This window comes from Arachis stenosperma, chromosome 1 (genome assembly GCF_014773155.1).
Source record: "Arachis stenosperma cultivar V10309 chromosome 1, arast.V10309.gnm1.PFL2, whole genome shotgun sequence".
Classification (NCBI taxonomy): domain Eukaryota; kingdom Viridiplantae; phylum Streptophyta; class Magnoliopsida; order Fabales; family Fabaceae; genus Arachis; species Arachis stenosperma.
The window spans coordinates 120,840,522-120,856,714 of NC_080377.1; the positions used below are offsets into that span (position 1 = coordinate 120,840,522).

General features: G+C 33.5%; 2 protein-coding genes and 1 pseudogene across 3 annotated transcripts; 2 read left to right on the top strand and 1 right to left on the bottom strand.

Moving 5' to 3' along the window:
* The first annotated feature begins 1,878 nt into the window (after window positions 1-1,878).
* LOC130981758 (equilibrative nucleotide transporter 8) lies at window positions 1,879-4,316 on the top strand. 2 transcript variants are annotated; one of them, XM_057905555.1, is made up of 3 exons: window positions 1,880-2,717; window positions 3,220-3,556; window positions 3,646-4,316. In XM_057905555.1, the coding sequence occupies exons 1-3, from the start codon at window positions 2,222-2,224 to the stop codon at window positions 3,770-3,772; spliced, it is 960 nt and encodes a 319-aa protein (XP_057761538.1). In that variant the 5' UTR covers window positions 1,880-2,221; the 3' UTR covers window positions 3,773-4,316. The 2 variants fall into 2 exon arrangements, with proteins under 2 accessions (XP_057761462.1, XP_057761538.1); XM_057905479.1 differs by having other exon boundaries at window positions 1,879-2,717; window positions 3,220-4,316.
* Window positions 4,317-4,540: 224 nt separating this feature from the next.
* Window positions 4,541-6,119, bottom strand: LOC130945656 (uncharacterized). Its single transcript, XM_057874360.1, has 3 exons — window positions 5,547-6,119; window positions 5,257-5,429; window positions 4,541-4,969 (listed from the first exon to the last, which is right to left on the bottom strand). The coding sequence occupies exons 1-3, from the start codon at window positions 6,024-6,026 to the stop codon at window positions 4,822-4,824; spliced, it is 801 nt and encodes a 266-aa protein (XP_057730343.1). The 5' UTR covers window positions 6,027-6,119; the 3' UTR covers window positions 4,541-4,821.
* A 6,781-nt stretch (window positions 6,120-12,900) lies between these two features.
* On the top strand, window positions 12,901-15,752 carry LOC130932873 (uncharacterized; annotated as a pseudogene).
* The last annotated feature ends 441 nt before the right edge of the window (window positions 15,753-16,193 follow it).

The window sequence follows — 16,193 nt, forward strand, 5'->3', positions numbered from 1 at the left end:
ATGTCCTTTCTCAGCTTTTTATAACTTTAAATGGTTGAAGGAAAGAGACATGGTAAAAAAGCTATACCCTATTACCCTCCAAACATAACCTCCAGCCAACCAACTAAAGATAGCAGATCCCCCTTTGTGAGAAAATCTAGTAATTTTTTTTTAATATTTACCTATGTATCATTGTCCTTCCTCATTGATTTGAGAATATATTCACAGAACAACTATGAATGACTACCACTCTTGTCATCTTCTCACCCCGGACTATCAATACTAGTTGATGATCTTATTCAAATCAATTATGAAGTTCAACTTGGCTCTTTAAAAAAAACAAAATATCTACATGGCCTCCATTTTAAGGACTTGTGTATGCTTCATAATTATACCTTTCTATCTTACCATTAAGCAAAATACAAATAAATTACTTCATTCCCTAATGATAATTGTTTTTTACTTTTTCTTTATATATCTATAAAGAAAAAAAGTATCTACATACATTAATTTATAAATAGACCCAAAAAATAAAAAAATAAAAAACGACCATCACTAGGGATTTGAGATTGTAATTATTAGAATTTGATATTGGTACCAAGAAGTGTGGTAGACCCTAGATAATGGTTGTAAACATTTTGGGGAGGCATTCTATTGTAGATAATGTAAATCTTTACGCCAAAATTCTGTCCCTTTTCTTGTTTCCTCATTCAAGATTTACCAATTATGTCTATTGTTGTGTATTATGTTCTAAGTGACAAAAACATGACTGATGAGACTGAGAAGGAAACGTAAGATTTCCTTGCTGCTATATCTTATTTTCACTTCATTCTGCATCTACTATAAATAGCCTATCTGATTTTAATTTTAGAGGAGGGGGCGGGACAGGGCAGGGAGGGGCGAAGAAAAACAAAATGAATTTAAAATCTTAACTCATGTCAGATAACTGCAATATGTTACTGCTTTTTAAAACCATGATTTCTGTCCATCCACTACGTATTACTTTGGCAGGTTTGAGCCTCATGGCAATCACTGTCACTGGGGGAACTTGTGTGTGTCTCCTCAACTTGACAAGCTGACATACAGAGAAGCTCCATAAAAATGTTATGCCTGCTAGTTTTTAGTGATTTCAGCTTTGCCACTTCATCCCATGAACCTTTCTTAATTACTTTACACTGCTGTCTTCAGACAGTAGTGCTTTAAAGACTTTATGCTTCTAGTGCTTATTGGTGAATATGGACCTTAAAAACCTACCATTATGTGAAGGAAAAAAAAAGCCTAGAATAACGGCAACTGATAATCAACATGACATATGTCAAGCCGAGGTACATGATAACCACTACTGTATAAATTCTCTGAAAACAGTATCAAATTCTATCGAGGTACAATGTGAAATTAGTCCAGGTGATACGTGCTTTAGTCTTTTAACCGAAAGTTTCAACTTCAAGTCATAGGAATTGAAAGAAATTCCTCATATGGAGACCACTTAACCATTTATGTGACTTCATTTAGGTCAGGTAGGGTTAATTGGATGTAAATATATATAACAAGAACCTTGATGTCAGTAGTTCAATCGAAAAAAGGTTGGTTTTTCCCAAGGTAAACCGGTAAATGACCAAGGGGGCCTCTTTTCTTGTTTGAAAGGTCATGTTGACAAGCCCATTTGTGTCTGTGCTTCTCTCCATGACTCCATTGACTACTCTCACTAACACAGCCACTGATTGGTGGCTTAATATTATTATGGATTTACTCTACCTTTTAATTGGTTTCTAAAGACCCTTTTTTGTTTCTGGTATACAGATAAACTAATAGGGTTCAAGACAAGACTTATTTATACAGAAAGGATCATTATCATGGATATCTATCTTCCAATTTTGTGTTAATCAATCAAGTACTTGTGAGTGATTGTAAGACAGCATTCACATGTGTGAACTGTTACTGTATATGACCAAATGGTATATCTAATATCACCCATCCATTGCTGTCCCCACACAGCACAATTTTTCTTCTTCGTACATTAAGCAAATCGATTCCAAGCCCATCAATCACTTATGTGTAAGACTCTGTGTGTGTGTCTATATATATATTTGAATATGCAAGGTGTCAACTAGCCCCAATGACCCAAACTAGCACTAGCATATAAGTAAAGCTACTTGTAAAGTCACTTGTTTGACAATGTTAACAACTTCTGCAGGGAACTTTTAAGCTAGAGTTTTTAGCAAAGCGCAAAACATAAAATAAAATGGAAGCAGTCAAGGTCTCAATTGATCAAGATGAGAGAAGAGACACATGCAGAGTTGCTTACATAATCCATTTCTTGCTTGGTGCTGGCAACTTGCTTCCTTGGAATGCTTTAATCACTGCAGTGGATTATTTTGCGTACCTCTATCCAACCAAACACATAGAGAAGGTTTTCTCAGTGGCTTACATGATTTCATCAGTTCTAGTACTTCTCATGATGATGAGCTGGGGAGGTTGGAGCAGAACAACATTGAGGTTGCGAATGAACGTCGGGTATTCAATGTTTGTTATGTCTCTCATGGTACCTCCTGTCATTGACTGGGCCTCCAGCAGCACCAAGTTAGAAGACAGACCAAGCGGCGCCTATGGTTTGACTGTTGCAGCAGTGGTGATTTGTGGTTTAGCAGATGGCTTGGTGGGTGGAAGCTTGATAGGATCGGCCGGCAAGCTCCCAAAACAGTACATGCAAGCTGTTTTCGCCGGAACTGCATCATCAGGTGTTTTTCTATATCTGAATGTTAAGTGATCTAATGAGATTAAGAGAGCCTCTTGTCTATAAAAATTCTACATAAATATGAGGCATAAATGAAGTAAAGCAACTCTGAATAAAACCATAGTGCGTATTTTATTCTTTTAGGGATATACAAGCTTTTGAATTTAAAGGTATTAAAAACTAGTAGATTCCAGAGTCTAGTTTTCTTGGTTTTTAATTGTGCAGTGTATGTGTATCCTAGTTATGCGACAACATATTGTTTGTGTGCGTGCATGCATAACACTGCCTAGCATATTCCTTCATATCTAGGTAACCATTTCCTTCTACAAAAAACCATGCTACAACTAAGGACACTCAACCATTTTTCTTATATATATATAGATAGAGCAACAACTAAAGCTGTAGCTAAGGTACAAATGAATCTCAAATATGATATCTATATAGGGAAAATCCAGTTACATAGTTGACGCTTAAACAACTAATCAGAGTCTTTTCTTGGGGGACAGGTATTATAATTTCAGTGTTGAGGATAATAACAAAAGCATCACTTCCACAAACACCAAAGGGACTACAAATAAGTGCTCACTTGTACTTTATGGTTGCTACTGTTTTCCTACTATGCTGCATAATCTTCAGCAATTTGCAGTACAAGTTACCAGTCATGCAGGAGTATTATCAGAGCCTTCAACACGACAACACCTTATGCTCTGGGACAAGATTTTGGGCAGTTGCGGGGAAAATCAAGGGGCCAGCTTTCGCAATTCTCATAATCTACGTAGTGACTCTGTCTATCTTCCCAGGATTCATTGCAGAAGATCTGGAATCCAAGCTTCTAATGGATTGGTATCCTATTTTACTGATAACAGTTTATAATCTTGCTGATCTTATTGGGAAGTCATTAACTGCCTTCTATGTCATACAATCTATCACAGGGGCAATATGGGCCTCCATAATAAGGTTACTATTCTATCCACTCTTTATCCTTTGTCTTCATGGACCAAAGTGGCTGAAATCAGAAGTGCCAATGATAGCTCTTACCTTTCTGCTTGGTGTTACTAATGGTTACCTCACCAGTGTCCTTATGATTCAAACACCCAAGTCAGTGCCCTTTTCAGAATCAGAGTTATCTGCTATTGTGATGATAGTGTTCCTTGGATTTGGTTTGGTTGGTGGTTCAGTCCTAGGCTGGTTCTGGATCTTATAAAGGTCTTAGTTCCATTGTGTAATAAAATGATCCTAAAGGTGTGTTTGTGAGTTGTGTCTTGGAAGGAAAGGGAGGGAAGGGAGCTCTATGAGTAAATGGACTCTACTTTTCTCATCAAGCCGTTCACATTCCTCCCTTCTATTCCAAGATCTCAATTTGCAAATACACCTTAGGGCAATGCACACTGGGCAATAAAGGAATAGCTCTGCAGCATCAAGCATCAAACTTCACCATTCCAGAATATGAGAAACCGTAGAGACCATTAGTAGATATCTAGGCAAGTAATATGTAATATATGGTATCCAGTATCCACAGATAGTAAATGACATTAAAAATCTGTGTTTGGCTATTTACTAGAGCAAAATGCATATTAGTCTCCGAAATTATTGGTCGTTAAAAGATTAATCTCTCACAGGAAAATCTCAAAAGCATTAGTCCCTAAAGTAGCTTTAGATGTTAAAAAACTACTCCGTACTCAAAGTTTTTTGAATTATTAAGATGTGAACCATTCAGTTATTAAAAGGTAGTTTCACTTCGTATTTGGCTAGTTGCAAACATATCTTTATATACCTACGGATTTTGATTTCTGTCTACAAATAAATGACCGCCAATAGGTGCACGTGTGAATGATATAACTCCAAAAATGTTTTGCTACCATTATTACAATATTTCCACCATACAAGGTTGCTAGAAGAGAGATCTGAATGCACACGAATCAAATGGGAAAAAGAGATATCCCTCTCTTCTAACTTTCTCTCTCTTGTCTCTCATCTTTCATTCTCCTATACATGAATCTACATTTGAATAATGGCAACTATTTTCATGGACCAAAATTTTACGAGGTAAAAGGTAACATAAGCAAATGTTAGAAACTTGTATGAAAGCCAGCACCAGAACATGAAGCTTAAGCAGCTGTGGCTAGAGGAGAAGGGGGAGCTGGTGGAATACCTCCATGGAAGAAACTAGGAGAATTTTGAGAGGAATCTTCTTCCCCTAGCTCACCCGCTTCCGTGGCATCCCAAAGAAAATGAGCATAGGATGCTAGAACATAACTACAATAACAAGTTAAACAATAATTAGTTTATTATAGTTTCTACAATTACATTTGACAGCAAACAGAATTTCTGATCTAGACCTACCCCATCCCAACTAATATCTTCTAATCTGGCTAAAGCATACCAGCGTGTTCTCGAAATTAAGTTAATTGCAATTTGCACCCTTGAACTTTACAATCAAATGATGTAAGGTTTGATTATTTGAAGAAAGTAAATCAAGATACATACCAGAAGAATCTCAAACAAAATTATAATCCAAGAATAAAATTGTGAATGGTTCTTACCAATCATCTGGAGCAGCTTTAACGGCTTGATCATAGTAACACTCAGCACGAGGAGCATCCTTGTGGCTCTCCCATATCAAATCTGCATACATGGATAACACCTTCCCATCATTCTGGTCAGCCAAAATTGCTCTTGCACAATACTCTTCTGCTCTAACATAATCTCCACAAACCTGCCATCACCACAAATTAGATCAATGCACAATCGTAACTGAACATGTTTCAGTCTTTTGAGCATAGACTTAAAAGGAAAAAAAAAAAACATCAATGGAAGAACTTCATTGACGTACCTCTTTCAAGTACCTTGCGTAGTTGCTAAGAAAAAGTGGATTCCCGGGATTAGCTGCGATCATGGCTCGGTAATATTCGTCAGTTGGATCATTGTCGTAATTGGAATCCCAGAATCCCCAACCACCGCGACCGCCACCAATGCCAATACCACCTCCTCCAACACCACCACCACAACCTGCACCATCGCCTTCTGTCAACTCGGAGAACGAAAACAATGCGGGGCCCAACGACGTCGTTCTGGAAGGAGGACGAACCCAAGGCATGTGTACGGAGGAGGAGAGATCAGAATCAGAGAGAACACGCGGCAATGCGACTCCTTTGGGCGAGGACGATGCGGATAACGTGATGGATCGAGTTATTCGTGGAATCTGGTGAATGATTTCGGGTTCGGCAGAAGAGTGATTGGAATGGGGAAGCCATGAATTGAGCGTGGACGAAGATGATGAGCTTCGAAGAAGCATAGTTGTTGTGCTTGTCATGAAAGAAGAACAAGAAAGAACCAAGGGAAGGAAGGAAGAAACGAAGAAAGAAAGAAAGAAAAGTTGGTTGTCTTTTTCTCTCTCTGGAGCCCTAAAAATCGCGGCCTTGTTCGGAGCAGAATGAAAAAAGGCGCGAGTTTGAACCACACTCTTCGGTTCACCTGACTCGGTCACCTTCGTATTTGGTACACCCGTTAATTTGGTTTTCTTGAGTTTTCTTTATTTTTTATTTTTATTTTCAAGAGTTAAATCTCAAAGTAGTCTCTTAAATTCAGGGATTGTATTCATTTGACCCCAACTTTCCAATTATACTGTTTATGTCCCAAGTTTGTAAAAAGTGCACTAAATTAGTTTCTCACCACATCTCCAGCCAATTTATCTGCTATTAACGAGAAAATTGCTGAGCTCTAATTTTTAAGAGACTGTATAGAAAAAATAGATGGTATGTTGAGGTTTGGCAAGTCCATCTTCGCAGCCTTACCTGCTTGAATTTGGAGAGGTGCCGGTTCTTTTAGCTTGCCATTCTCTTTCTCAAGAAGGAGGGTCTTGGTGACGGGGTTGCAGAACAAATAGCCAAACTGGATAGAAAGGATTGGCAGGATCAGGATAAAATGAATGGAGGGGCATGGAGGAGTCGACAATGGCGACGACGGGGATGTGAAGATTGTGAGTTTCGTTGATGACAGAGGACTTGGAATCGGTGTCGAAGATGAAGATGCAGTCGGGGGGCTGAATGGGGCTGAAGAGCTTCTTGTTGCGAGAGAGGAACTTCTTGAGGCTGTAGCGGTTGATGAGGAAGCCGCCGGTGTGCCAGAGAGAGTTAGTGGAGGGGGAGTAGGAGCCGACGCGGTGGTCATAAGGTGGAAGATACGGTCGAAGGGATGATTCGTAAAACGCCATCATTTTAGGGAGGTTTCATTTTAGTGCCAAAAGTGAAACGACAGTGTGGGATTGTCGGCGGTAGATAAATTGGCCAGAGATGTAGTGGAGGACTAACTTGGTGAATTCTTTACAAATTCAGAGATATAAAACAGTGCAATTAATAAGTCAAGGAACTAAATTGGTGTAATTTTTGAATTTTAACCCTTACTTTTATATCATCTCAAATTATCACATTATCCTTCTTGTTTAATACTACGTTAATTATTATTCGAGAACAACAATATTTTTTTAGCAACATTAGGTTAATATTTCTTTAACCATATATATTATATCAAACAAACAAATTCAAATTTTGGGATAGAAAATACAATAATTATACACAAAATGAATTGTACATAGCATTTCACTATATTAGAGTAAAAATTTTAATAAACACGGTAATTAAAACGAAAACAACATGCATATTAATTAATTATTCATCAAATATTGCCAATAAAACATTTTGAAGGTGATTGAGTTACCGTATTTTTTAAGATAGACTTAAGCTTTATGTTTAGTGGTGGCAAAGATGAATCAGATTGAAGTAGTGCAAATGAATACTGTGACACATCTTTTTCGAATAGGGATGACGACCAAAATGCCGTTGGAAATGGCTTCAAGACGGGTGAATTGGGTGACGAAGTCCACAGAAATGGCGTCGACGGAGATTTTGTTGGGGCATAGAGAAGTTTGGCAACTGAAATTAATCAACTGATTTTTAATAGTATTCTTATAAGTAGTAAAAAATTTCATAATGGTGGTGCCGAAAAATTCAGTAGTGATATAGGTGTTTCATTTGAAGTATTTGGGACATGTTGTTTGAGACCAGAAGATTTTTTTTCCAAAATCAAATGTCTTGCCAGGGGAAAGAGATGGTTGAAGAAAAATGGAATCAGACATCTGATTGTAATTAAAACAGAAAAGATTGTTAAGAATAGAATGTTCTCAAGTTGAAACCTTTTTGTTTTGCTTTATGATGATTTAAAATTTTTTTAAAAAAATTCTCATACTTTTTATATGTTAAGATAATATTTTTTTCTATTGATTATTTGAATCACTATTTTATATAAATCATGTGTCTTGTTAATTATATTTTATTTAAAATAATCAATTTATATAAAATATAACACTTTTAAATAAAAATATAAAAAAATTATATCATATATTAATATATGTATAACTAAATTCTTTAAACAATATAAAAAAATAAAACAAAAAATAGTTTTATATTTTTCACTCAATTAAAAAGTTTATTTTTGTCATAATATTTATGACATAAAAAATAAGTTTATTTTTCTGTCTTTTTTATTTTAGAAAATTAACTTTTATTTTTGTTAATATTAATCTCCTTTTTTTTGGTTAAATGCTCATATATATATATATATATATATATATATATATATATATATATATATATATATATATATATATATATATATATATATATATACCACATAACTATTAATTGAGAAATAAGATTCTTATCAAAATTCAAAACTTAAAAAAAAATTAATCGAGATAATTCAATTCAATTTAAATAATAACTATTTCAATCATATTAATATATTATTGATATGTTCAAAATTAACTATATATTAAAATTAATTTATATATGTAAATAGTATTTAAAATATTTTTTATATAAAAAAATTAAAATTTATTAAATACTTTAATATTTTAAATTATTAATATGATTAATACCTTTAAATATTTAAAGGATTGATTCAAATTTCTATAATTAGTGAAAGAGTCTTTAGTCTTATTTTTCTCTTAGATACTCCCAAGTCGAATTTTAAATAAACAATGAAAAACTATGTTGAATTAGGGTGGTTTGATTTATAATGTAGATTCATCTTAGTAAATCAAATGGAGACAATTCGATTTATTGAATTGTTTCGATTTTAATTTTTACGACCAAAATCTTAGATTTTCAAAAGTGAAGTACTATCTCTTCCACGCTACTAAATTAAATTGACTTAATTCATTTTACATAAATTCGAACTTTTGAGCATAAATAGAATTTGTATGATTTGATTTATGTATATATGTGCAAATTGAGCCTAACTTATTGGATTTACAAAAAATCAAATAGGACAGACGTAATCAAACTGTAATCAAACTCTAATAAAAAATATGTGTAATTTTATTTGAATTCCAATCATATGTTAAGAACTTAAGATAAATTATCTTTTATATTTCATATGCACGTAACTTTTTTTTAAAACACGTTATCTTTATGATAGATTTAGAATTTTGCTTCAAAGTTATTAACAAATTTTTAATAAAATTAAAATAAACTTCATAACAAAAACAATCTTAAAAAAGATATTGCTAAATATATTATTTCATCTTTATCAAGTATCAATGCCTCATTTTATTTCATATAAAATTAATATCTTAAAAATTATTAAATCAAAAGACTCATCCCCCACGACGAAAAGTATATAGTTCTATTCCAACTTAATTTAAAAACTAAATTATTGATATTTTTTTTTGAAGTATATGTAAATTTAATTATATTACACATATAATAAAATAAAAAAAATTATATATAAGAGTATATTTAACATTTTTTTTATAAAAAAATAAATCTAAAAAAATATTTTTGTCCGATACTTGTGTAACTGAAAAAAATTCATAAAATAAAACAAAAAAAATTACCTTTCTCCAATTTTAACTTAAAATTGTAATTCACTTCAATATATTCTAAAAGAGTAAAAATGACAAAATTAACCTAAATATGCTTTTACTACTACAAACTCTTTTTTATCCTTTTTTGGTAAAAATCCTTCATCTTTAAGATTTTATTTCTCCACCTAGTTTTATTAACAAAGAATTCCTTCATTGCAAGTCCACATACATAAATACTAAGAAAAAATCAAATCTTCTAATCTAGTTCGAATTAGTTCCCCTTCTCTTTTTTTTTTTTTTTGGTTTGCACCAGGATATCCATCAGGTCGGAAGCCCAATGACTAATTCCTCGGGTACTGCAGAGGCACACAAAGTGGGCGACACTCCCAAGCAAACAAGCTCCATTCCCATCCTCTAATGAGTATCAAACCCGAGAGAAATGGTTAAGGGACACAGACCCTCATCCATCTGTGCCAACTTGCATTGGTTAGTTCCACTTCTTTTAAAAGGAATACTTCACTGATATTGCAAAAAGTGAAGCCCAACCCAATAGCATTAAGGGGCCTATGCACATCGTACTGTGTTGACAACAACACGGCTCAACTACAAATAAAAGATGATGCATGCCTCCACTACAACAGAGCTCGCTCCCTCACGGAAGACACAACAACACGGCTCAACTACAAATAAAAGATGATGCATGCCTCCACTACAACAGAGCTCGCTCCCTCACGGAAGACACCAGAGGCTCCTGTCATTCTCAGGACCATTTTTGTACATTTAGGTAGCGTTATAAAGACTGAGATTTAGTATCGTGTTTGTTAGTTCAGAGACTGGTACTAAAATTTGTCTCTGTCTCTAAAATTTCAATATTTCAATACCTCCAAAAAGTAGAGACATAAGGGACTGAAATTTTTAGAGATGGAGATTGAAACTTTAATAACATTTTATACCTAAAATACTTTCATTTCAATTAATTAATTCTAATTTTATCCTTTGTGCAAATTAAATTAGAGTTTCATTCTTGTTTCAATTCCTGTCTCTCATTTTGCACCAAATAGAATACTGAGATTTAGTTCAATCATTGTCTCTTAGTCTCAGTTTCCGTCTCTGTCTCTCCACCAATAATGCTCACATATATATACAATGTTGCATCTTTAAAATAGAATTCACCATATTAATATGACTCAAATCAAATTTTTAAGCTACATTTTTTAAACAAGAATCATTCTAACTTTATGTGAAACGTCAAAATGTTTCTTTTGACATGATATGTGTGGATTATTAGTTGAATTAATTATTTAAAATGCATCATGTACTTTGAAATAGAAAGCAGTGAGTTGATCATTTAATATGATCGGCAGCAATAATGCAAATATCTCAAAAAAGCACAGGTAAATTTTGTATGAGCTAAAGAGAATGTAAACAAAATTCAAACAAAATCATATTCCTGAAAGACATCAATATTCAATTCATTGTTCATTCATAATCCTATTAAAAACGACTAAGGATGATAATAAGCCACAAGAAATGTTACTAAAATGGAGTTGTCCTTTGATGAAATCTTCCTCCCTTAGTGGGTGGCCAAATAAACGCATGGCCCATATAATTAGTAAGCCCACAGTTCTCCATGGTGAAGACACTCTTCCTATGGACAGTCACTTGTAAGAAATCTCGCTCCATGGGAGGAGCCCCACTGTCAAGTTGCAATGCTGCAAAGTCCTTCAACATGGACAGTGTGAAAACTGAGATGCAGTGCGTCGATGAATCGGGTTCAAAAAGCAATAGGTCCGCAGAGCGTACTGCACACAGCATCCCGTTGCCAAGGTCAACAAAATTGAATCTGCCCGGTCCTTCCATCGGGGGTTGAATATCCTCAAAACCCACATCAAGGTATTGATATAATGCGACTAGGCCATTCTGGTGGTTAACGAGAATGGCAAAGACCTTGTCCAAAGGTGCATGAGGAGGTTTCTTCACATACTCATGTGTAAGGCAAACGGTGTAGTTGCTGCTGCCAAGACCCGGAAGGGACACAGAAATGTGTGGGAAATAAGTAATACGACATTGGCCCCCGCTAATGAGCCTACTCTTTCTGAAGTTCGAAAGATTGTTATCAGCGGCAGACATATCCATCCAAGTCTCTTTTATGGGGTCGAAGCGGCCCAAATAGGAGTCTCTCTCCAACTCCCTGGACGATGAAAAAAAGAGGTTGTTGTCGAGGACGAACATGGTATTGTGGACATGTCGCTCGCTAATGATGGCGGCCCCAGGAGCCATTAAGGGTTTCCAAACTCTAGAACCAGAACAAAGAACGTAAAATCTAGATTCATCTTTGAGCCGTCGCCTCAGATTTATATACAAGTAAACATCGCCTGAGCCTGGCGTGTTTGCGATGTATGATTTGCGAAAAGGAAAGGGTGCACCATCCAGTGATCTCGTAGGGGCAATTCTGCGCTCCTCAAATTTGATTTCGTAGATTGGCCAGGGGACCAGATTCCCCATGGAAAGGGATTTGGCTCTGCCAATTTCACGGGGCAGGCTCAACTTGTCGGACGGCGCCATATAGATCTTGGAGTCGAACTCGAAGGGACACATATCATGACCTGGAAGATCCAAATACATCTCGAACGGTGGTGGAGGCAAACAAGTCCAATCTTTGACATCAACTTCTTCCTTTAAATTGCTCAGTTTGATCACCATCAACTTTCCATACGTCATAAGGCAAAGGCACGCTTCCTTCGCCATTTCAACCTGCTCAGTTTTTCGTCTTTTTGACTCAGCAGCATCCGATTCCGCCATCACTCTCTCCGATCGAACGAGATCGGTGGTGCTGCGGCAGCAAAAAGCTAGGATTAGGATAAAGCACTGGAAAGTTAAAAGCAGAAAGAAAGATGGGCCTCTTGACGAGTCATTAGTATTTGTTTGGGTAAACTTTTAAGAAAAAAATTTTTTTTCGAGTTATTTTTTTTTTAAAAAGATCTGATAAAAAAGTAAAAGTAATTTTATGTTTTGAAAATCTTCTGCAAAAAGATTTTTTTATTTATCAATTATGTTTTGGTATAATAATATAAAAGTATTTTTTTATTTATTTATTACATGAAAAATATATTTTTTTAAGGAAAAAAGATCTTTTAAAAAAAGATATAAATTACAGCTTTTTAAAAAAGATTTTTTTTAGTGTTTTTACTTTTACTATTAAAAATTTGCCAAACACACTAAAAAATAAAAAAATATTTTTTTAACAAAATAATGGCACCCAAATAATCACTAAATCCAAAATATGATTAGTAAACTTCAAATGAATAGAAATAAGTAATACATGAAGAATCAAAATTTGATAGCCTTTGAAAGTAAAAATTTTTTAATGCCATTGTCCCAAGTTCTTTAATGAGATTAAAGAACACATACCTATATTCCATTTCTTGATATAAAAAGGGTAGTTAAATAAATATGAATACATGACTTGAACTTTAAAGTATAATCTTGATACAAAAAGGATAGTTAAATAAATATGAATACATGACTTGAACTTTAAAGTATAAGACAAACTAACAAAGTAGAAACAATTTTCTAACACTTCATGCTACAGTAGATGTCTTTATATACTTTTTTTTTTTTTTGCATAGCAGTGATCCCTAAATTAAATTATTGGGAAAATTATTGTAAAGGACGTTAGGAAGATTTAATTATTAAAAAGGACTTTTGATATTAAAATTATTAAGAAGGACCAAATCTTTTTATATATTTAAGAGAAGAACCAAATCTTTCTATAAAGAGAAATATATCTTTAATTATTTTTTTTTTTTTTATAATTTTATATTAACAATTTTTTTTCTAAAATTTTAGTAATTTTTATTATTTATTTATGTATTTTTTTACTTTTCTGATTTTTTAGCTTTATTTTTCTTGTTGGGTAAAGATCACAAAATTAAAAAAATAAATAAAAATTATTAAAATTTTAAGAAAAATAAAATTTATCAACATAAAGATTATAATTTTTAGAGACCCTGCATTTTATATTTTCTTTGGGGTATAGCATTCATGTTAATTTTTTTAAGAGGTCTCCCCATATTCAATTAAGAAGTCGCGGATTCGAGTCTTCTATCTTTGGGAAAAAAAAAAGCATTCATGTTAATTTAGCCATTGAATTATAATAATAAAACATGATATAAATTCAAAGAATTTACGTTAATAATAGAGATTAAAGTTATACAGATGTCCTACATAAAATATTTGATTACACATCTGTTTTAAAATATCTATATAAATTAATTAGATAAATTTAATTATTAATAAGATAAAATATCTAAATAAATCGAATTAGGCCATTTCAATTTATTAAAACAAGTGAAAAATTATATCTGCACTAAATTCTTTAATAAATCTAATCAATCCAATTTAATTTATTATTATAGAAAATACATGATAAATTGAATCAGTTCATAAACTCAATTAACTATAAACATAACACGAAATAAGTATTATTGTGTAAGTATTGAGAATAATTATTAATTTAAAATTTTAGATGACCATTTTAGAAAATATATTAGTAAAACTGTTATTAAAATTTTATTTTTTATTATTATTTAGTAATTTTAATTATTTAAGGGAAAATATAAAAATAATAAAATAATTAAGATATATTTATCTCTTTAGAAAGATTTGGTTTTTCTTCTTAAATATTATAAGAAGATTTGGTCCTTTTTAATAATTTTAATATTAAAGATCTTTTTTAATAATTAAATCTTCCTAGCGGTCCTTTACAATAATTTTCCCTAAATTATTTATCGCAAAAAAGAGATATATTCTCTAAAATATTGATTACAATACAAAATTATACATAGTAATAAAAATAAAGTTATGGTATAAAAGAAAAACCCCAACTCAAATTCTCGCGTCTTTTTTCTTCACGTCCCATTTGGAGTAGTGAAAGCTGAAAGCTGCATAACTGGGCACTTAATTGTTAATTTGTTTTGGCTTTAATGGCAAATTAATAACATAGAAGATGGTTATTATTGTTTCATTGAGACATTGAGCTTCACATTGACTAACTGCAAGACGTGTGAATGATTTAATAGCAGGAAAGCTATAGTGAGATAGAAGGCTTTGATGATGCTGGATGAACATGAAATGATTTAGAAGCGCCAATAGAACCTGAAACTGTTGTTAAGAAGCCTCGTGAGCCTTCGTTGTCTACCAAGGAAACTGAAGAGCAACTTTCAAAGAAGGAATTGAAGAAAAAAGAGCTTGAGGAGCTTGAAGCTGTTTTAGCAGAGCTAGGATTGCAAAAAGAACCCGGAAGCCAGGCTGACTCCCATGGTAATATGATGTTTTTGATCTTGTGAAAGAAAAAAAGAAAAAAGATATTATAATTATCTTAGTTCTTTCAAGGAGGTATCTATCCTTTCAGAATTTGTTATTGATTTAACCATGTTGGCTACAAGAATGCTATTTAAATATCTAAAATATTAAGTTGAGACCTGAACTTGCTCATGCAAACGTTTGCCAATACATTTGCAAGCCCTGCTAAGATGACTGATTATATAGAAATTTCTTACTTGGAATCTTTTACCTGTCCTGGAAAATTCAGGTGCTGAGAAGAAGGTCGAGGATCGCAATGGTGAGTTAGAAAAGAAGGAGAATGCCACCAGTGAAAACAAAAATGCAAAGAAGAAGAAGAAGGACAAATCTTCAAAGGAGCAGAAAGAATTGCAAGACCTGCCTGATTCTGTGGCTGATGGAAAGACAACTACAGAAACTGCTGGAACGGGGAAGGCAGAGGATGCACCTGTAACTGACGTGAAAGAGCGGCATAAGAAATTTGCATCTGTGAAGAAGAAAAAATCAAGGAGATGGATGCTGCTGTTAGTGAGGCTGCTGCTAGGAGTGCAAGGCTTGCCGTGGCAAAGAGAAAAGATAAGGCGACTCACTACAATCAGCAGCCTGTGCGGTAAATAGGCTGGCAAGTGGCAAAGTACTTGTATCTTCTCTTTGTTTATCCTTTTGTTTTGCCCTTTATATTTTCAGTCTTTCCATTATCATATATGGGCATATGATCTTTGTTCATTTGCAAATGCAAAATAAACATCGATAGCGGCTTTAGATAAATTGACTATGAGCAAATTTATAATTTTACATGAGGGAAAATAGGAGTATATGAATCTTTTACTCTGGTACTCTATGTGTACTTATCAAAGTTTTAAAGCAAGAAGGTATAATCCATTTTTCTGTCCCATTTGTTTCATTGTATGCGCATCTCTGAGAAAATTCTTGATGATGTTCATCTGATGTATCAGATGCCGTTAGAAAACATCAACGCATTTTTTGAATTGGGGTTGCCTATAATTCCCTTTGGTCTCTCGGAATTTAAGAGAATTAGTAGCATGGTGCAATGTGAGCGTATCATTCTTGTCAAATCAAACTTCTTTTAAGATCCGGTGACGTTGATATGGAGTTTGAAATGAATGGGCAAGATGTGATACTTATAGCAAGTAAAGTACCAAATACTACAACCTTATCTAACGTAATAATTGGTTGAAGACAGTATAAACGAAAAAGAGGAAAATTATAGGAGAAAAGTTCAATTTGTTTAAAGGGAAAAATATAAAATAT